This window comes from Lithobates pipiens, unplaced genomic scaffold (genome assembly GCF_037356315.1).
Source record: "Lithobates pipiens isolate NorthernLeopardFrog02 unplaced genomic scaffold, aLitPip1_a1.2 Scaffold_28, whole genome shotgun sequence".
In the NCBI taxonomy this organism is placed as follows: Eukaryota; Metazoa; Chordata; class Amphibia; order Anura; family Ranidae; genus Lithobates; species Lithobates pipiens.
In genome coordinates this window covers 204979176-205001612 of record NW_027507789.1, presented here as the reverse complement: position 1 = coordinate 205001612, position 22437 = coordinate 204979176, and the positions used below count along the sequence as shown (strand labels likewise).

Genomic DNA, 22437 nt, shown 5'->3' with positions numbered 1-22437 from the left:
TCCTTCGTAACCAATGGGTCAGCAGCTGTCAACGGGCTTCCTCGCCGACAGCTGAATGTAAAAACAAGAATTACCAGGGGGGGGGGGGGGGGAAACATGACACCATTAGAACTGCTGTACCCATTCACCTCTGTTCTGTCCCTTTCCTGTGCCAGCAGCTGATGGATGGTAGAGGTACCACGAGCATGACTTGAAATTGCAGCTAGTGTGCAAGGGGACGTGAAAACATCAATATGAAGAACTACACTCAACCTTTTTAAAAAATTACCAGCAACATTTTTATTTCTTTAACTACGTAAGGATTTGCCCCCTTAATGACCAGGCCATTTTTCAATTTTTTGCGATATGGCACTGCGTTGCTTTAACTGGCAATTGCGCGGTGTTGTACCCACAGAAGATATATCCTTTGCCCCCCCCCCCCCACCAATAAAGCTTTCTTTTAGTCGTATTTGATCACCTCTGCAGTTTTTATTTTTTGCGCTATAAACAAAAAAAAAAAAAAAAATTATGTAAAAAAAAAACTACATTTATTCATCAGTTTATGCCAATATGTATTCTACTATGTATTTTTGGTAAAAAAAAAAAATATATATATATATATATATATATTAAAATCGCAATAAGCATATATTGATTGGTTTGCATCTACAAAATAAGGGATAGATTTATGGCATTTTTATTATTTTATAATAGTAACGGTGGTGATCAGCGTTTTTTAGTGGGACTGCGACATTGCGGCAGACAGATCAGACACTTTTTTGGAACCAGCGACATTTATACAGCGATCAGTGCTGTAAAAATGCACTGATTACTGTATAAATGACACCGGTAGGGAAGAGCTTAACACTAGGGGGCGATCAAGGGGTTAAGTGTTCTCTAGGGAGCTGTTTCCAACTGTTGGGGGGGGGGGGGGCACTGACAGAGTACAGAGAGATTGCTGTTCCTGATCACTAGAAACAGACGATCACTCGTAATTCTCCTGTCAGAACAGAGGTCTGTCTGTTTACATTGACAGATCCTCGTTCTGGCTCTCTGGGGGGAGCTATGCGCAACCCCACTGTATCTATTGCATGAAGCGTTGTACACTTACAACGCGTCGCACAATAGCGCCGACCTACCACAGTATAATGACGGCGGCTGGTTGGTAAGTGGTTAATACAGTGGGGGAAAAATAATTTGATCCCCTGCAGATTCTGTAAGTTTGCTCACTTACAAGGAAATGAAGGGTCTAAAATTGTTATCATAGGTGTATTTTAAATTGGTAGAGACAGAATATCAACCAAAAATCCAGAAAAAAAAAAAAAAAAAAACACATAAAACAAATGTTATAAATTCAGCTGCAGTTCAGTGAGTAAAATAAGTATTTGATCCGCTACCAACAATAATTCTGGCTCGCACAGACTGGCTACAGTAGGTACACAGATTAGTCCTTTCAATTTAAGAAGGTGCTCCTAACGACAACTTCTTATATGAAGAAAAAGATTAAAAAAAAAAAATAAAAAAAGGGAGAAAGAAAGAAGACCTGTCTGCAGAATCTATTACTTCCATTCAAACCTCACCATCATGGGCAAGACCAAAGAGCTGTCAAAGAATGTCAGGGACAAGATTGTAGACCTGCACAAGGCTGGAATGGGCTACAAGACCATCAGCAAGAAGCTTGGTGAGAAGGAGACAACCGTTGGAGCGATTGTTCGTGACATGGAAGAAATACAAAATAACCATCAATCGTCCTCGGTTCGGTGCTCCATGCAACATTTTGTCTCATGGGGCAAGTACGATCATCAGAAAAGTGAGGGATCAGCCCAGAACTACACGGGAGGAGCTTGTGAAGGATCTCAAGGCAGTTGGAACCACAGTCACCAAACAAACCATTGGTAACACAATGCGCCACCATAGATTGGAGGCGCTGCATGATTTCAAGGTCCCCCCCCCCCCTCCTCAAGAAGGCACATGTACAGGTCCGTCTGAAATTTGCCCAAAAAAAAATAAAAAATAAAATAAAAAAACCCATCTAAAATGATTCAGAGATGGATTGTCAGATGTCATTAACTCGACCCTTCGTGTTTGGAGGAAGAAAAAAAAATGCTGACTATGACCCCAAGAACACCATCCCTACAGTCAAGGAAGGTGGTGGAAACATTATACTTTGGGGCTCTCTCTGCCATAGGTACAGGCTGACTTTGCCACATTGAGGAGCCAATAGATGGGGTCATGTATTGGAAAAGAACCTCCTTCCCTCAACCAGAAGATGGGTTTTCCAGCATGACAATGACCCAAAACATACTGCCAAGGCAGCAAAGTAGTGGCCCAATATAAGCACATTAAAAGGTCATGGAGTGGCCTAGCCAGTCTCCAGACCTTAATCCTATAGAAACTTTATGGAGGGAGCTGAAACTTCAAGTTGCCAAGGGACAGCCACGAAACCTTAAGGATTTAGAGAAGATCTGTAAAGAAGAGTGGACCAAAATCCCTCCTGGGATGTGTGCAAACCTGATCACCAACTACAAGAAACGTCTCACCTCTGTGCTTCCCAACAAGGGATTCTCCACCAAGTACTAAGTCATGTTTTGCTTGGGGATCAAATACTTATTTTACTCACCAAACTGCAACTTAAATGTATAACATTTGTATTCTAATTTTTTTTTTCTGGATTTTTGGTTGATATTCTGTCTCTATCATTTAAAATATACACCTATGATAAAAAAAAATTATAGACCCTTCATTTCTTTGAAAGTGGGAAAAAAAAAAAAAAAAAAAAAAACTTACAAATCTGCAGGGATCAAATAATTATTTTGTCCACTGGAAGTTGATATTAAAAAAAAAAAAAAAACATACAATCCTGTGGTGGGTGTGGCTGCTCTGCAAGCTGATGGAGGCGATCTCACTATAACATCTGTAGGAATTCAAACCTGCAGAAAGTGGGTGGGGCAGTGGCACCAAAACATGACCCTGGTTATCCTATACCAGTGATGGCGAACCTTGGCACCCCAGATGTTTTGGAACTACATTTCCCATGATGCTCATCCATGCTGCAGTGTACTTGATCATCATGGGAAATGTAGTTCCAAAACATCTGGGGTGCCAAGGTTCACCATCACTGGCCTATACAGCCAAATAACGTAACAAGGGCGTTGTCAAACACAACAGCCCCACCCTTGGCAGGTAAATAGTTCCCATCTCTTTGATTCAAGTAATGTTTAAACAGAGTGGAGGTCCCCTTTAAATCCACACAACAGAAAGAAAAAAGAAAAAATATATATATTACAGATAAAGAAAAAAATGAGAAAATTAAAAAGTTTTTGCAAAGTTTGAAGTGATTCAGCCCTTCTCCTGCCTCTCAGACCTTTCCCGATGTTCCGGGGGAGGATGTGTGGGTGGAGAAATATCACACAAAGCGAGAAGAGTTTTTAGATGCCGTTGTGGCCAATCAAAAAATAATTTATGAAATGTTTGTGAACAGCCGTTCCTGCAAAACCTTTATGACCGTTCAATTATACATTTACCGACAGATCTGCCCCAAGGAGGACGATGTGCCCTGGGAAGCCGGGGGAGGAAATCTATGCTTTATACAAAAATCTTTATTTTCATACTGGGGGGGGGGGGGACAAACTAAAGTGAACCTGTGTGTGAAATATTAGTATCAATAAGAGCATAAAATACAAAAAAAGTATATAAAATAGATAAAAAAAAAAAACACAACATTAGTGACTCACTATATTAAAAATACATTTTATACACTATATGTTCTACATACAGTACTGTTTGAGGCAGGTGTGAAAATAATGTAAATGAAGAATGCCTATAAAAGGAAAAAAAACAATAAAAGTGTTAGTTTATTTTTATCAATAAAGCAAAAAGTAAATGAACAGAAGAGAAATCCAAATCAAAATGTGGTGCGACTACTCTTTGCCTTCAAACCAGCATCGATTCTTCTAGGTAAACTTGCACAGTTGTTGAAGGAACGCGGCAGCTTGTTCCAAATATCTTGGAGAAATAAGAACAGATCTTCTGAAGATGTCGGCTGCCTCAAATCCTTCCGTCTCTTCATGTAATTCAGACTCCACGATGTTGAGGTCAGGGCCCTGCAGACAGTTCTTAAGGACAGTGGGTTGTTGTCCTGCTGCAGGATAAAGTTAGGACCAAACAGACAGCCAATCACACACCTCCCCGACGGGATGGCACGATAGATAATGCCTGAGAAATACAAGCAGATACTTGAGGAAATCATTGATCCTGCCAGAATCGCCAACTCGATTTGCAGAAATGCAGCCCCAATCTTGCAATGATCCACCACCATGCTTCACAGTTGGCTGCAGCCACTCATACCACTCGCCAGCCCTTCTGACAAACTGCCTCCTGCTACAGCCACAAATTTCAACTCAGACGAGAGCACCTGCTGCCATATTCCTGCACACCAGTTCCCGTTCTCCTACATAGTTGAGTTGCTTAGCCTTGTTTCCACATTAGAGGTATTAGACACAATTCTTCCATGATGACCACTTCTGGCCAGACCTCTTTGGACAGTAGATAGGTACACCTGGGTCCCACTGGGTTTTCTGCCAATGGCACTGCTGGACATCTTGCGATGTTGAATATGAGCAAGAGGCATCTCATCTGCTGCATTTCCTTGGCTTGACCACTGCGTACAATACTCAATGCTGAGAAATACAGGCAAATCTTTATCCATCATGTCATCAGGGACAGGGAGGCATGCAATTGGTCATAATTTATTCTGCAGCAGAATGACCACAAATATACAGGCAATATCAATAAGAACCATCTTTAGCGTAAAGAAAAAGGACTCCTGGAAGGGATAGTTTGGCCCCATAGAGCTCTGATCTCTGGCTTCAGCCCTATGGGAGGTGGTCTTCATGTTTATACCAGCCTCTCATCCTTTATCCCAGGTCTCAGGGAACCCCATCTAAAACCAATTCATCGTTCAGGGAGAAAAATGCCTCCTTACATTGGTGATCGGGAAGAACTTTCGCCCCTTACGGTGGTCAGAACAATGCTTAGAGAAGGAGAGGAGGGGGGAAAAAAAGAAATTTAAAAAAATGGCTCATGCTGCTGGCTCTGCCAAGTGGCCATACACCTGGCTAAAATGTAGGTAGCACTGGGTGGCAAGTCAGCCACAGGGAATGCCAACAATCTGTTGAGGAACCCTAGATTTCCACAGAGCCCTGGTGAAGAACGTCTGACCTACAGTACTTTGAAAAAGTATTCATACCCCTTGAAATTTTCCACTTTTTTGTCGTGTTACAACCAAAAACATAACTGTATTGTGTGACTTTCTGTGATAGACCAACACAAAGTGTCACATAATTGTGAAGTGGAAGGAAAATGTTTTTTCAAATAAATATCTGAAAAGCATGGCATGCATTTGTATTCAGCCCGCTCTACTGATACCACCAACTAAAGTCTAGTGGCACCAGTTGCCTTCAGAAGTTATCTAGATAGTAACTAGAGTCCACCTGTGTGCAATTTAATCCCAGTATAAATGAAAGCAGTTATGCAAAGGCCTCAGGTTTGTTAAAGAACCTTAGTGAAGAAACAGCATCATGGAGGCCAAGGAACACACCAGCCCAGGCAGGGATAAGGTGGGGCAGTTTAAAGCAGAGTTTTATTTTTATTTATTTTTTTTTTTTTAAATAATCTAAGCTTTGAACATCTCACGGAGCTCTGTTCAATCCATCATTCGAAAACGGTAAGAGTATGACAACTGCAAATCTAGCAAGAGATGGCCGTCCACCTAAACTGACAGGCTGGGCAAGGAGAACAATAAAACAAACATCCAAGAGGTCCATGGTAACTCTGGAGGAGCTGCAGAGATCCACAGCTCAGGTGGGAGAATCTGTCCACAGGACAACTTAGTCGCGCTCTCCACAAATCTGGCCTTCATTAAAGAGGCAAAAAAAAAAAAGGGCCATGGTTCAAAAGAGTCATAAATCCTGTTTGCATTTTCCAAGAAGCCATGTGGGGGACACAAACATGTGCAAGAAGGTGCTCTGGTCAGATGAGAGCAAAATTCAACTTTTTGGCCTAAAAGAAAAAATACTATGTGCGTCAAAAAACTAACACTGCACATCACCCTGAACACGCCATCTGCACTGTGAAACATGGCGGTGGCCATATCCCATTGTAGGGATGCTTTTCTTAAACAGGGAAGCTGGTCAGAGTTGATGGGAAGATGGATGGAGCCAAATACAGAGCAATCTTAGAGGAAAACCTGGTATAGTCTGCAAAAGACTTGAGACTGGGGCTGTAATTGCAGCAAAAAGGTGATTCTACAAAAAGTATGGACTCAAGGGGGCTGAAAACAAACGCATGCCACACTTCACATATTTGTACAAGTGGAAAATATCAAGGGGTATGAATACTTTTTCAAAAGGCACTGTATAAATGAATACATAAAGAAAAAAAAAAAAAAAAATCAATAAATATAAAAAATTAATAAAAATAATGATTCACACCCCCTTGACAAATCATGACACCACATTATACAGAAATGTGAAAAACTTTATTTCTGTCATTTGGTGAATTTCATCTTTGATAAAAAACAGAACATTCAATAAAGGTACATTGGAAGAGATTAGCCAGGAGAAGCTTTCAAGTCAGTCGATGGGCTCCAGAACCTCAAGGATGAGCTTCCTTGGACCGGCCACAATATGGTTGTAGATGGCACGGTATTCCAGGTCAAGACAGTCGATCTCATTAACCGATAGGATAAACTGGCGTATCTGAACAAGAGAGCACAATCGTACACTAACCAGAACATCGGCGGGCACAAATCACACAACAGTGTCACCCAGCATATATTATCTGACCCGATCATCAACAGAGCACATCATTCAACAGGGGTCATCACACAGCATCTCACAAAAGTGAGTACATCGCTCACATTTTTGTAAATATTTTATTCTATCTTTTCATGTGACAACACTGAAGAAATGACACTTGGCTACAATGTAAAGTAGTGAGTGTACAGCTTGTATAACAGTGTAAATTTGCTGCTCCCTCAAAATAACTCAACACACAGCCATTAATGTCTAAACCGCTGGCAAACGGGAGAACACCCCTAAGTGAAAATGTCCCAAATTGGGCCCAATTAGCCATTTCCCTCCCTGGCGTCATGCGACTCATGTTACAAGGTCTCAGGTGTGAATGGGGAGCAGGCGTGAAATTTGGTGTCATCACACTCTTACTGGTCACTGGAAGTTCAACATGGCACCTCATGATAGATAAAAAAAAAAAAAAAAAAAAGAGGATCTGGAAAATAAAATAAAAGTTGCCCTACATAAAGATGGCGAACCTTGGCACCCCAGATGTTTTGGAACTACAATTTCCCCATGATGCTCAACTACACTGCAGAGTGCATGAGCATCATGGGAAATGTAGTTCCAAAACATCTGGGGTTCGCCATCACTGCCCTAGGCTACAAGAAGATTGCCAAGACCCTGAAACTGAGCTGCAGCACGGTGGCCAAGACCACAGCAGTTTAACAGGACAGATTCTATGGTCGACCAAAGCTTAGTGCATGTGCCCAGTGTCATATCCAGAGGTTGTCTTTGTGAAATGGATATACGAGTGCTGCCAGCATTGTGGCAGAGGTTCAAGGGCTGGGGGGGGGGGGGGGTCAGCCCATCAGTGCTCAGACCATACGCCGTACATGGAATCAAATTGGTCTGCATGGCTGTCCTCCCAGAAGGAAGCCACTTCTAAAGATGCACAAGAAAGCTGGCAAACTGTTTGCTGAAGACAAGCAGACTAAGGACATTGATTACTGGATTCATGTCCTGTGGTCTGATGAGACCAAGATAAACTTATTTGGTTCAGATGGTGTGAAGCGTATGTGGCAGCAACCAGGTGATGAGTACAAAGACAAGTGTCTCTTGCCTAAAGTCAGGCATGGTGGTGGGAGTGTCATGGTCTGGGGCTGCATGAGTGCTGCCGGCACTGGGGAGCTACAGATCATTGAGGGAACCATGAATGCCAACATGTACTGTGACATACTGAAGCAGAGCATGATCCCCCCCCTTCAAAGATTGGGCCACAGGATAGTATTCCAATAGAATGACCCCAACCTTGCTAAAAGAAGCTGAGGGTAAAGGTGATGGACTGGCCAAGCATGTCTCCAGACCTAAACCCTACGAGGGCCCTCAAACAGATGGTGGAGGAGCGCAAGGTCTCCAACATCCACCAGCTCTGTGATGTCATCATGGAGGAGTGGAAGAGGATTCCAGTGGTGACCTGTGAAGCTCTAGTGAACTCCATGCCCAAGAGGGTTAAGGCAGTGCTGGAAAATAATGGTGGCCACACAATATATATTGACACTTTGGGCCCAATTTGGACATTTTCACTTAGAGGTGTACTCACTTTTGTTACCAGCGGTTTGGACATTAATAGCTGTGTGTTGAGTTATTTTGAGGGGACAGAAAATTTACACTGTTATACAAGCTGTACACTCACTACTTTACATTGTAGCAAAGTGTCATTTCTTCAGTGTTGTCACATGAAAAGATAGAATAAAATATTTACAAAAATGTGAGATACTGTAAGAGCACCATCATAAATCCACTAAGACATCAGAGAGCACCACCACACAAGGGCCCTGGCATATATCAATCAGATCAGCAACAGAGCACCATCATACAGAAACCAGGAGAACATCAGAGGGCACCATCACACAACGGGGTCACCAGCATCATTCGAAAAAAGTTCATACTAAGAGCATAACCATACACCAACCCAAGAATCAGAGGACACCATCATACACCATCAAGACAGGGGGTCAGCAATATACTCCAATCTAATGACATCATCATACAGAAACTCAGAGTACCACCATACTCCAACCCAATCATCAGACACCAGCATCATACATCCTACATCAACAGAGGCTACCACCATACACCAACCCGATCAACAAGGGTCACCATCACACCCCTGAATATTCCTAAGGATGGACATGAGAACAGAATCCACACAGTACCTTGACTCCAGCAGCAGCAGCTGGTCCTGTAGGATCGACTGCCTGGATGTGACATGGACCTGTTCCACGAACTATAAAACCCCAGCCAACAGCATCACCGTTGATCTAGGGTGGTGGGAAAAAAAAAAAAAAAAAAAAAAATCTATAAAAAATACCCCCACCCATATTTAAAATTATTAAGATATATACCCGTCTATCTTGATACTTCATATAGATTAAGGAGCGAATCCATCAGCAACGTCACAGGTCTACATAAATGCCTGACAATATACAATATCCCCACCAGCTACTTACACTCAGCGTCTTCTTAATATATGGTGCTCCTGGTGCCAACAGCTCCTCCAGTGTCACTGGTTTCTTCAGCACTAAGACAGAGAACATTTACTTAAGTATATCATACAAGCATTTCATTCTGGCCAATTAGAACTGAACACATGGGTTGTCCCATTTGTTAAATTTTAATCCCGTTTGACCAGTCTTGAGCAATTAACCCCTGTCAGGCACCATACCCTCACTTTGTCGCATTGCGTTTTAAGCAGCTGGGTTACAGTGTCACCTGCCAATTGGTTATTAAAAGGGCTGTTAACATTTTTTAAGGTCATCAAGCTTCACGGGTCAAGTTTTTAGAATATGAATGGGCCATCTATAGACAAAACTCAATAAATCACATACAAAGCCGACAAGGCCTCTAGCGCAGTGATGGTGAACCTCGGCACCCCAGATGTTTTGGAATTACATTTCCCATGATGCTCATGCACTCTGTTGTGTAGATGAGCATCATGGGAAATGTAGTTCCAAAACATCTGGGGTGCCAAGGTTAGCCATCACTGCTCTAGGGTGTACCCGGGGATGCAAAGATGTTCTTCAAAAGATGACTAAAGGCACAGATCAGAGGGCAAAGCGTTGTCACCCCACAACTTGAAGGGAATAGCCTCAGCACTAGCAGGAGCGACAGTATATGTAAAGTAATATATCTGGATCGGACTCCAGTCCACTTTAAAAATCTAGTGTTGTCTTCTACCTCGCCAAAGCCTCCTTAGATAAGCCACAATTTTAAACCCATCTAATGGAGAGCTCTTCTGTTTTATATTAGGTACCCAGTGAGTGGCAAATAAATAAAAAAAATTATACACAAAACACACTATAAAACTTCAGTTCTCACCTGAAGGGAGTGACGCAACAGGTTTGGGGGGCGAATAAAGACTGTAACCGAACTCCGACCCCATAGTGCTGGGTCTTTTTGGCAGAGGTGGAGGCTCAGGCTTTGGATCACCCGCTGAGATAAAAAAAAAAAAAAAAAGTTAGCTCTATATAGCTACATAAACTGATCAGCCATAACTTTATGACCAATGGCAGGTAAAAGCGAGAGACATTGATAATCTTCTTGTTTCAATGGCATCTGAAAATTGGTGGGATATTCAGGGCTGTCTTTAATATTGATTGGACCCTGAGCAAAACTTTTCTTGGGGCCTCCCCCCCCCATGCAGTTTTGCTCTCCACCTGCTTGAGACATACAATAAATAGCAGCTAGACTCAAAATCAGTTAGCCATTGCGATTAGTTGCCAGAGGTTACAGTGTATCCTTACCACTCACTGCCTGGTTGCTAGAGTTTACGGCTCACTAATTAGTTGCTAGAGGTTACAGTACATGATTTCTGCTTGTTGATTGGTTAACAGAGATAACTGTGGATATGACCTCAGGGGGGCCTGATATACATATCAATGCCGCCGAATGCCCCTATTTACATATGAATGCCCGTAATTCACATGTAACACAGGGTCTGCAGGTGAGTCATCTTTACACAACAATAGGGCAGAGCTGGGCAGCATTAGCAGCAGCACTTCACACTGAGATATTGGGACACAGCACAGGACTAAAAAGGGATGAGTAAATTTAAACCAGGATAGTTGCAAGTATGAGGCAGCTGCTTTGGGCCCCACAACAATGACCTGGGCCCAGAGCAGCTGCCCCTTTTGCCCTGCTTTAAAAACGGCCCTGGGGATAATAGGCAACAAGGGAACATCCCTGTAGTCATGTTTGGAAGAGGAAAAAATAAATAAAAAATAAAATAAAAAGGCATTGTGGTTTGTTGTTGTGTATGGGGCTATGTAGCCACAGACTGGTCAGGATGCCCATGCTGACCCATGTCCATGGCCAAAAGTGCCTACAATGGGGATGTGAGCATCAAGACTGAACCATGGAGTAATGGAAGAAGGTGGCCTGGTCTGAGAAATCACATTTTCTTTTACATCATGTGGATGGTGGGTATGCAAGTCACTTACCAGGGGAAGAGAGGGCACCAGGATGGAGTATGGGAAGGAAGCAAGCCGGATGCAGCAGTGTGATGTTTTCGGTAATATTCTGCTGGGAAACCTTGGCTCCTGCCATTTATGTGGATGGTATTTTGACATGTACCGCCTACCTAAAAACATTGGTGACCAAGTACACCCCTTCATGGAAACAGCATTTCCTGATGGCAGTGGCCTCAGCAGGATAATGCACCTGGTCACACTGCAAGAATGGTTTGAAGAACACTGCAAGCTTGAGGTGTTGACTTTGCCTCCAAATTCTCCAGATCTCAATCCAAGTGACCATCTGAGGAATGTACTGGAAAGACAAAGTCCAACCCATGGAGACTCCACCTCACAACTTATGGCAGGTTCACACCCATGTGTGGCTGCAGGAATCACAGCAATTCCCACACCAAGAGTTAAAAACACATTGCTCCTACCCAGTTTCCCCTAAAATAAGACCTAGCGTGATTGTCGGTGTTGGCTGCAATGCAAGCCCTACCACCCAAATAAGCCCTACTCTTTCCTCAAAAATAAGCCCTACCCTGAAAAGAAGACCTACAAGGACTTTAAACTAGGGCTTATTTGGGGGGTAGGGCTTTTATTGCAGCTATCACCGACAATCACACTAGGTCTTATTTTAGGGGAAACAGGGTAAGAGACGCATTGGGGCCCTACACATCCCAGCTTGCTTGTAGGTGCGGGAACCGCAGTGAAATCGCATGGAAAATAAATATAAAATTTCCCTGCAGCCGAGTTTTAGAAAAGGTGCATGCACCTTTTTGGGGAAACGCAGGCACAGCAGCCCTGATGGGCTATAAAAATGCCAAGGTGTAAACCGAGCGTTAAAGAATATGCTACCGATGGCATGGTGCCAGATACAGCATACCTTCAGAGGTCTAGCAAGAGTCCATGCCTGGGCTGGTCAGGGCCGTTTATGGAGCAAAGAGGGCACCTACTCAATATTAGGAGGGGTGATCAAAGTTATGTTGATCAATATAACAGGTCAAAACATTAGTTTTGTTTAGGGTAGGGCTAGAACCCCAGAGGAGTTCCCCCCCCCCCCCCCCCCCCGTTGCTGTCCACCTTCTGGCTCATGACAATGGTCACCAGGAAACAAAGTCAAGTACAGTAAAACCTTTGGTTTGAGTGCGTTTTGCAAGACAAGCAAAATGTAATAAAGTTTGACTTGATAAACAAGCGATGTCTTGATATACAAGTAGCGTCATGTCACAACTGAGTGTAGCAAAGTCTTTAGCCTTGAAGGTTCTCAGACTGGAAGAGGTTAAAAAGATAGCTGACATCCTTCAATATGTGGTGCATTGTGAGGCATCGTGGGTGCAAAGGTGGTGAAAGTCATTGGGCGCCAGACTTGCTGGATGTAAAAGGGGTTTTATTTCTTTTAACAGTCCTTTTTATATTTTGAAGGGAAAGAGGGTTAGGGCCAGGACACCCATGAGTAGTTGCAAATTCATTTGGCAGACTCTGAGACTTCAATATGAGGACAGCCATACAGGGAGAAGCCCCAGCAAGGTGCTACTTCAGCATGTCCAGGATTGCCGTCTCTTATGGTAACTGTATTTAACAGTTCCTAACAAAGATCAACAGTTCTCTCAGCTTCACGATAATATCTACTTGTAGTTCTTCAGCCCCTAGTCTCACTCTGAATCCCATGAGCTCCTCAAGGCTTTTGCAGTGGCATCTCCCTCAAGCGTCCCCCACGCTTCCATGCTGGGTCCCTAGCTTGGCACTCCAGATACTCCTCAAGCTTCACCCCTGCTAACCGGCTCGGTCCCTGGCTTAACTCACAAGGCTGCTCTGCAAGCATCTCCTCCGCTGGTTGGGTCCCTGACTTGATCACCACCTGAAGTCTCCAGATTCTCCACCATGCCCAGCGAGAATACTGCTCCGGTACTTGCTTCAGTTACTCACTGTGGTCCCTGGTAAAGGCGATTGATCCCATCGTGGCGACAGCTTCCCTTCTACCTCCGACCACGACAGGCGCTCCGGCTGACAGAACCGTCACTTTTGGTTGGACTGCAAGCTGTAAACCCAACCCTGCACTGCCCTCTTAATTCTGGATAGGCCCTCACCACCAGCATCATCCCTGCCACGCTGCACTCTACGAGTGCGTCAATCGCTCTACTGCAGGGTAGTCACGATTGCAGACAGTGGCGAGAGCCGGCGGTGCAGAAGATTTATGCGGACAGCTTCACCCCAGATGCCTCCATACTTAGATGTGCCTGTATTAACCATGTGAGTTGCTAAGTGTTGTACCTTCATTAAATGTAACCATATTGCTACACTTAGAGGCGCCTCTCTTCTCTTTTTTATACTCTGTAGCTCCTGCTGGATTTTACTTCTAATCCCCTTGTGGAGTGAAAAGACACTTTATGGTTACACAACCTACCACATTGCTATAATCTTTTTACATGGACTATAAACTGAAAGACCCAATAATAAATAGCTGTGGAACGAATCTCTTGCTCATTATTTCTTATCCACTTCAATACCAGACCTATTCTGGCACTGGTATTGCACTCTCCTAAAAATCATCTTTTTTTGCTAGAAAAATTACTCAGAACCAAAACACACTTTTTTAGCAGACATCCTAGGGAATAAAGTGGCAGTCACTTCCACTTTTTATCTTGCATGATATTTGCGCAATAATTTTTCAATTGCCTTTTTTTGGGGGGGGGGGGGGGGGGAGGAATACGGTTTAATGAATTAAAAACAGTAAAGTTAGCCCATTTTTTTTTTGTAGAACATGAAAGATGTTACGCCAAGTAAATAGATACCCAACATGTCACACTTTAAAGTTGCGCACACTCATGGCGCCAGTACTTAAAAACCTCCATAAGCATCGATTTGAAAAACGTTTACAGGAGGTCTAGTGCTAGAATTGTTACACACACTAACGCATGTGGCGATACCTCACATGTGTGGTTTGAATGGCGTTTACATATGTGCGTTCGCTTCTGAAAGCGAGCTACCCTGGACAGGGGCATTTTACATTAAATTTTCTTATATTTTTACACTTTTATTCCTATTACAAGGAATGCAAACATCCCTTGTAATAGGAATCTATTGCGACAGGTCCTCTTTATGGAGAGATGCAGGGTCAATAAGACCACACCTCTCCTCCAGGCTGGAAAGCATGAGATCGTGGGGGGGAATCCACTGATCTCATGCCGACAGCCACAATTGTGGCTTTGTTTACTTCCGGGAACCCGGGCGCGACGTCACAACGTCGCGCCCAGGCCTCTGACGGTCATAGAGATAACTGGTGACTATGTGGTCAACAGAAATCACCATCGTCATCATCCTGCCCAGGCCGATTCTTTCTCCGGGCCCCCGATGGCACAGGAGAGTCCGGAGAAGCCCCTGATGGGACCGGGGAGGTCGCCTATAACGATCAAGCGGCGGAACTGCCACCATGATCGTTCTTATCATGCACAGACTCGCCGGCTGGAAAGAATGATATCTGAATGATGCCTGTAGCCACAGGCATCATTCAGATATCCCCTCACAAAGTCAAGGACGTCATGACGCCCTCTAAGGTATTGAAGGGGAAATTTGCTTTGATATACAAGTGCTTTGGATTAGAAGCAGTTTCCTGAAAGAATTATGCTCGCAATCCAAGGTTTTACTGTATAATAAAAGGTTAAATTGAGTCACCAGTACTAGTAGTAAGGGGGGGGGAAATCATCCAATGTAACATTTGTTTGGCGATTTTTGATGGGAATTTGCCCACCTTAAATGTTTTCTTCCTGTGAAGACTTGTGGACTGACATGTAGGGGTATCTCCCCTGCAGGTAACAAGCAAAAAAGTAAAATAAAATAAGGCAAGCAAGTGTAAGGAAAAAAGTAAACAAACATTTTAAAAATTAAAAATGATGGGTTTTAACCCTTCCCGACATTATACAAAGCAGCCCTAAGAGGCAGATTTGCTTTCATCATCCTCGCCTTGGTGATGGAGGTCCCATGAGATGCTGCTGGGATGGAAAGTGGAAACACTCGAGTAGGCCAACATGATCGCTTAGAGCAGCAATCAGCAACGTGTGATGGCCGAGGCCAGCTTTTTCACTCCTGAACCCTTTTTAACTTTAAGGGAGACAGGTAGATTAAAAAGAGAGTCAGCGTCTTTCTAAGCAAGGCCATTTTTAAAGCATTTAAATTCCATTGACTGTAGACTTGCCAACATCGAGATACTGAGAATAGCTAGTAGAAGCATGAAGAAACTATATGAAAAATTAAATTGGCCTCCCTAAGCCCCATGCTGCTCCATGGTCTGCAGGTGTGGGACTCAGTTTGCTATTCCAGTAATCTGATGTCCCCCTTTCTACCCCTACTTCCCATCACTCATAACCCTCTCTTCCCCCCGGGTCTGGAGGAGCCCCAGGCATTCTCCTGGTGGTCCTCACATGGCTTCCCACGAGTCCAAAATTTTCTTTCCTCACGCTTATTCCCCTCCTGGGAAAGTATCCGGGAAACGCATGAGGCGCCGGCTAATGAGCATTATCACTTTACCCAATTAAAGCACTGGATTGCAACGTTGCGCCGCATGTCCACCTGCCCCTTCCAAAAAACTTTTTTTGAACATTCATGCCAGCACGCCCCAGGGTCCCCAGGTCTTATTTCGGCCATTTATGCCTCTCTGAATGGTCGCCCGCCATCAGCACCCCTCTCTTATATGACTCAATAGGAAAAGGACCTTCAGGCCCCAGTAGACCCAGAGGACTGGAGCAGGGCCTGGAAAACGGTCGCCAAATGCTCGTTCAACACAAATACCCTAGAGGCTGCATATAAAGTAATGTTCCGATGGTATTGGGTACCTGCCCGCACAGCCCGGGCTTTCCCTGGGAGTACTGACAGATGCTTCCGCAACTGTGGACAGCGAGGTGATGTTCTGCACACATGGTGGGCTTGCCCAAGGCTGGTGGGATTCTAGTCTAGGATTTTCGGTTTGCTGCAGACACTCTTCCACCTTACGATCCGAAGGGACGCTAAGCTAGCTCTTCTACATTGCCCGGTACCTGGTTTGCGAGGCCCTCAACAAAAGCTGGCTACTTATTTATAGCGGCCAAGCAGACCATTGCCCAATCTCTCTCATTGCTAACAAATACTGCTGCCCCCCGTAGGAGGGAGTAGTGGGAGAAGGGCTTGCCCTCCGGAAACGATAAGGAACGAGTTGCTTGGTACTGGAGCCAGTCTCGATACCATTCCCTACACTTTTTCCTTCCCTTCTTGTGTTTTGATAAGTATACTGTGATGGTTTGCACTTCGGTTTCATATTCACGTTTTGTAGCCCCTGCGAGGGCGCACAAGGAGCAGATTGTAGTCTTGTTTATTCTTGTTTATTAGAAATTTTCAATAAACATATTGAAACAGAAAAATTAAATTGGGTTATGCCATACATACATACTCCAGTGGAAAAGAAAATAAAAGTTGGTACTTTGCTGCCACCTGCTGACAGAAATGAAGTACAACCAGAAGGCAGCGATTGCGTGTAGGGTACAATTCTTGTGTTCCTAATAAAAGATCGCAGGGAGAAGAGAACTGTTCTGTCCTTACCACATACAAAGCTGCCTTGAGGGAGTTCGGCCCCAAGTTTGCGCAGACAGAAGGGGCTGTCCGGGGATTCCTGCATCGGCTCCAGCCACGGATTGGACTCATTTAGGACCTCGATCAGTTTCCTGCGGCGGCGGAAATTAATACAGAACTGGTACACCCGATTGGAGTCCGAGAAGTGATAGTGACCATTCACTGAAATAATAAAGTAATAGTCAGACATTTTCTAAACAAGCAGATAAAAGCGTGGTCTTGTATTTTCAAATGTGGTCACCTTTCATTGTCTGCCCTATACCAGTGAATTATTATTATATTTTTATTTTCCACCCCCCCCCCCCCCCACAGCAACAAAAAGGTGCTCTAATGTTTGCCTGGAAGTCACCTCCTGCAGTTTATTTTAGCGGGAACCATGCGACTAACGCCTTGTCACCGATCACAAGACCAGCCACCAGAAGCAGCCCATTGCCCCCAAATGGGTACATTATACAGGATTCTTACCAATTCCATTCTAGTCTTCGCTGAAACAGTTAAAGCGATACTAAAATCTTTGCTTTAAAAATAAATATGTTAAACTCACCTGCTCTGTGTAGTGGTTTTGCAGAGGGCAGCCTAGATCCTTCTCTTCTCGGGTCCCTCTTCTGTGCTCCTGGGCCCTCCCTCTTATTGAGCACCCCCACAGCAAACAGCATGCTATGGGGGCACCGTAGCAGAGCCATTCCGACACAGCTGTGTGGCCCGGCTCCACACACTCTCTACCGATTGGCCAACTGACTGACAGCAGCGGGAGCCAATGGTGGTGCTGCTGCGTCTCAGCTAAGGGGCTACTGCACACAGGGTCCCCCCCCCCCCTTTCTTCTTCATGCACAGAATGTAGCAAGATTTAAAAATCAAACAAAAAAAAAAAAAATTAAAAAACACACAAAACACTACAAAAAACAAAACACTACAAAAAACAAAACACTACAAAAAACAAAACACTACAAAAAACAAAACACTACAAAAAACAAAACACTACAAAAAACAAAAAACACTACAAAAAACAAAACACTACAAAAAACAAAACACTACAAAAAACAAAACACTACAAAAAACAAAACACTACAAAAAACAAAACACTACAAAAAACAAAACACTACAAAAAACAAAACACTACAAAAAACAAAACACTACAGTCTGCCTTTACAATCACTTTAATCAGGCAGTACCATGCACTCGAGTGGGCAGGAAATCTAAGAGAACGTACAATTAGATTGCACCATGTATGCCCAGGTTAGAGAGCAGAAATACATTCTGGGAACGCACCAGGCTGAATAATCCCTTGTTCCAACATGCCACGGCACAGCGTTTCTCCTTCAAGTCTCCCGGTCACCAAAGCATGTTTAATTAACCAGTCCAACATCTGGGAGCCAAGAAACGTTCTCCTGTACCGCTTTGAGCCCTCCTCCCGCACCTTCAGAATGGAATCTTCCTGGCTCGTCATCCTGGGGAAAGCAGGGCAACAGTATGACAAGAGCAGGTGGTGGGGCAACCATTGTCCTACCAGTGTGGGAGCCTCAATTGCTCCCCCTAAGCACCCCCCCGGCATCCTTCCTCCCCACTGCCCCCCATAGGCACCCTTCTTACTCTCCATTGCCCTCCCCCCTACCCTTTCTCCCCATTACTCCCACCAGGCACCTTTCTGCCTCCCCATCACCCCCACATACTCTCCCTCATTCCTAGCCCCAACCCCCCAGCACCCTTCCTCCCCCATTACCCCAACCAGGCACCCTTTCCCCATCACTCCCCCCCTCATGGTGACATTTTCAATCTCAAACTTTATTTTAATGACATTGCCTGGTAGAACACAGAGGTTGAATCTCCCCTGTGAGCGCAGAACAGACAGCAATGACCCTAACAGGGGCTCTAACCCTTCCTTTCTCCAATATCAAAAGCCCAACTCTGGATTCAAGCTTCCCTTCGGAGGTTGAGAATCTTCCAACTTGAAAAACAGAGGACATCTTGTGGTAGAGGATAGGTACTGCAAGGAACAGTTCAAGAACAGCTAGGGACCCTTTTAATACTCAAAAATGGACACAAACTATAGGCAAGAAACTCTACACCAAAGGGCTTCAGCGCCTGGAGGTGATTCAGTTCGCATTGTGCGCTATACAAGTATTTCATTCATTCATTGCCTCAAGGAGCGCCGTCAATGAAGGTTGATGCATTTATTTTGGGGGGAGGGGGGGGGCACAGACACTGCTGAACCCACCAGTGAACCCAACTCCCCTCTCCCCCAGAAATTCAGTATATGAAAATAGATATCCCAGTCTTGGTTGGGTACTCACATCTCGTAGATCCGCTTGCTTCGGGTCATAAGCCGCGTCTCTGTGGTGGGCGATAAAGTGCCATCATCATTTCGGAAGCGGTACAGCAATTTGGAATCTTTAAAGGTGGAGTGCTGGTCACATACTGCAGTCAGGAAAAAGCGAAAGCGTGACATAAACCAGAAGACGACAGAGCAAAGTACAATGGCAACCAATTGGAAATTTAGATCTGATCACCAGCCAGGAAGCTCAAGCTGACTTTACACCATGCCACCTTGTTGTATCATCACATAAGCACCTGCCTTATTGGCTAGTTGGGTAGGTTCTTGTGCAACATGGATGTGGTAAATCTAAAGTTCATTTTACAAATCAAGGAAGTTTTGGTAAATCTCTCCCAACAGACACCTTTCTAGTAAAGGGAGGCATGGTCTGCACTTTCATGTCCCAGCAAAACCCACTCTACTCATTTCTTCTATGGGTGACGAGGGTGAGCTCCCCAACGGGGGCCACAAGCAGATATAAATACCAAGAAAAATATTAACCCATCTGCAATCTGTTGCAGATTAAAAAATGTACTTTGGCTGGAAGTAGGATACATGTAGCATAGACATAAAACCTTTAGTCTGACCTGGTCAACTTCTCCAGGAAGAGCTACCGTTCCATAAAGGAGTAAAAGAATCTGCTTCTCCTGAGACTAGACTGACTCCTGAATGCTGCATGGAGGGGTTAGCTAAGGATACAGCCTGTTCTGCGCTAAATATCTGAGCGCTTGCAATCAATTTCAGATTTTGCCTTCACAAACCAAAGCAGAAGACTCACCGTGATGAATGATGTTGTGTTCCATGAACTTCTGCATTATATTCACGGCAGTCTCTCTGTCTGGAGCCTCCTTGTAGTCGATCAGCCAAGTAACAACATCCTTTGCCGTAAAGGAGCTTGGGTAGGTGAACATGTTGTTGATTCGGTTTCGTATCTGCTTTGCATTGTGCAGACGCAGCCTAAAATACACAAGAGCGCCATTTATAACGTCTAGATTCCCACAAATGCATGGCCAGCGTTATGGAACTTCCACACGTCATCACCACCTAGATAGCCATATAGATCCTCCACAGACCACCACATGGGCAGCGATCTAGGACCACCACAGACCACCACATGGACAGCGATCTAGGACCTCCACATGGCCAGCGACCTAGGACCTCCACAGACCACCACATGGCCAGCGACCTAGGTCTTCCACAGACCACCACATGGCCAGCGACCTAGGACCTCCACATGGCCAGCGATCTAGGACCTCCACATGGCCAGCGATCTAGGACCTCCACAGACCACCACATGGCCAGCGACCTAGGTCTTCCACAGACCACCACATGGCCAGCGACCTAGGACCTCCACATGGCCAGCGACCTAGGACCTCCACATGGCCAGCGATCTAGGACCTCCACAGACCACCACATGGCCAGCGACCTAGGTCTTCCACAGACCACCACATGGCCAGCGATCTAGGACCTCCACATGGCCAGCGATCTAGGACCTCCACAGACCACCACATGGCCAGCGACCTAGGTCTTCCACAGACCACCACATGGCCAGCGACCTAGGACCTCCACATGGCCAGCGACCTAGGACCTCCACATGGCCAGCGACCTAGGACCTCCACATGGCCAGCGACCTAGGACCTCCACATGGCCAGCGACCTAGGACCTCCACATGGCCACCACATGGCCAGCGATCTAGGACCTCCACAGACCACCACATGGCCAGCGATCTAGGACCTCCACAGACCACCACATGGCCAGCGACCTAGGACCTCCACAGACCACCACATGGCCAGCGACCTAGGACCTCCACATGGCCAGCGATCTAGGACCTCCACATGGCCAGCGATCTAGGACCTCCACATGGACAGCGATCTAGAATCACCACCACAGCCACATGGATAGTAATATAGAACCCGTTGGCCTCCAAATCCCCACCAATACATGGACCCGGGTGTTAGAACCTCTAAAGCCCCAAATACATGGACAGTGTTAGACCCAACACCCCCCCCCCCAAATCCCCACCAGCACATGGACAGCATTATAGGACCTCCAGGTTACCCAAAGCATGGGCAGCACTATAATGATCTGCAAGCCCCCAGATCCCCACCACCGCATGGACAGTGTTACAATACCGCCACAGACCCCATCAAAGTACGTACAGTTTACCCCCCCCAACACATTATGCTTAACCCCAGTCAATCAATGCTGAACAATGGATGACCAGGCTGGATACACCAAATGACCACCAACACATCAGCCGGATCAGAATGACAAAGAATAAAAAGTTTTGATTTTAGACTTAACGGATGTGCGCTTTCACCTTACAAAGCCCACAGAGCCTTCTATAGGGTAGCCAGGATCTGATAAGGGAGGAGACCACTTGTGGAATAATGAGTCAAATCCACAATATCAGTAAATATTTAGGACATTCAGCCCATGTTCCTGCCCTCACCTGAGCTGCTCTCCAGCCAGGCTGACCTCAATCTCTTTCTGGAATTTCTCGGCTTTCTTCTCCAGACTAGCGCTAAGCAATTCCATTCTGACCCTACCTCTCACATGGGGGGCACCAGCACTCCACCTTCTTCTAGGTGCTCCTTTCACTCGTCATCCAGTCTACACCCCTCCCTAAATTAACTCACCTTCCCAGAGACCTGTGTGCACCAGGTGAGGCCGAGATCCAAACTAATCCGAATCAAGAAAATTATCTTTAACACGTTCATGTCACTTTCAGATCTGCAGCTTTCACTAAAATAATCCCTGGTGGTCCCACCATGGGGATCTTTGTTCAGGCACTTCCTGTTATAGGGTGACAACGCTCTGTCCCTGTCTTGCAATTGTGCACCTGTGTTGTCACCCCATCACATGGACTTCCCATGGAGGCTAGAGGTGGCCTTTCCATTTGTGAAAGCTTCTCACCCGGAGATCCTGCCAGTAACAGCGCTTTCTGTTTCATGCTCACAACATTTAATCAATGTCTCATAATAAGTGGAAACGTTGTCAGCCGCCCATGCCTGCTTATCAAATAGACCCATCTGATGGTATGTGCAGTGTGGCGCATTGGCCTTTATTGTGCACTGGCATGGGCAGCAGGCTCTACCGCCCTCTGAAAAGTGATCTGCAGTAGATTGCTTTTTTTTTAGAGGGGGTTTGGAGCCAATTTACAGTTTTTTTTTTTTAATCCCAACGGGGGGACTTTATATTAAAGTTCTGCAACTACATGACCAGTGTTTGCAGCAGTCGT

The 22437-nt window shown here is 45.0% G+C and overlaps 1 protein-coding gene across 1 annotated transcript; it reads right to left on the bottom strand.

Moving 5' to 3' along the window:
- Positions 1-6495: 6495 nt before the first annotated feature.
- On the bottom strand, positions 6496-21779 carry LOC143936047 (DEP domain-containing mTOR-interacting protein-like). The gene is made up of 9 exons (XM_077460349.1): positions 21649-21779; positions 19975-20153; positions 19177-19300; positions 18155-18333; positions 16856-17047; positions 10152-10265; positions 9284-9354; positions 8990-9094; positions 6496-6737 (listed from the first exon to the last, which is right to left on the bottom strand). Exons 1-9 carry the CDS (start codon positions 21732-21734, stop codon positions 6612-6614), a joined length of 1176 nt encoding a protein of 391 aa, XP_077316475.1. The 5' UTR covers positions 21735-21779; the 3' UTR covers positions 6496-6611.
- Between the last annotated feature and the right edge of the window lie 658 nt (positions 21780-22437).

What these genes read in the sequence shown, in the direction of transcription:
- LOC143936047 (XM_077460349.1), bottom strand. Translation starts at nt 21,734, where the DNA reads ATGGAATTGCTTAGCGCTAGTCTGGAGAAGAAAGCCGAGAAATTCCAG. An exon ending in TCAAGGCAGCTTTGTATGTG is followed by an intron (nt 10,266 to 16,855) that starts GTAAGGACAGAA and finishes TTTTTATCTCAG; the next exon opens with CGGGTGATCCAAAGCCTGAG. An exon ending in CTGCTGCTGCTGGAGTCAAG is followed by an intron (nt 6,738 to 8,989) that starts GTACTGTGTGGA and finishes TCTCTTGTTCAG; the next exon opens with ATACGCCAGTTTATCCTATC.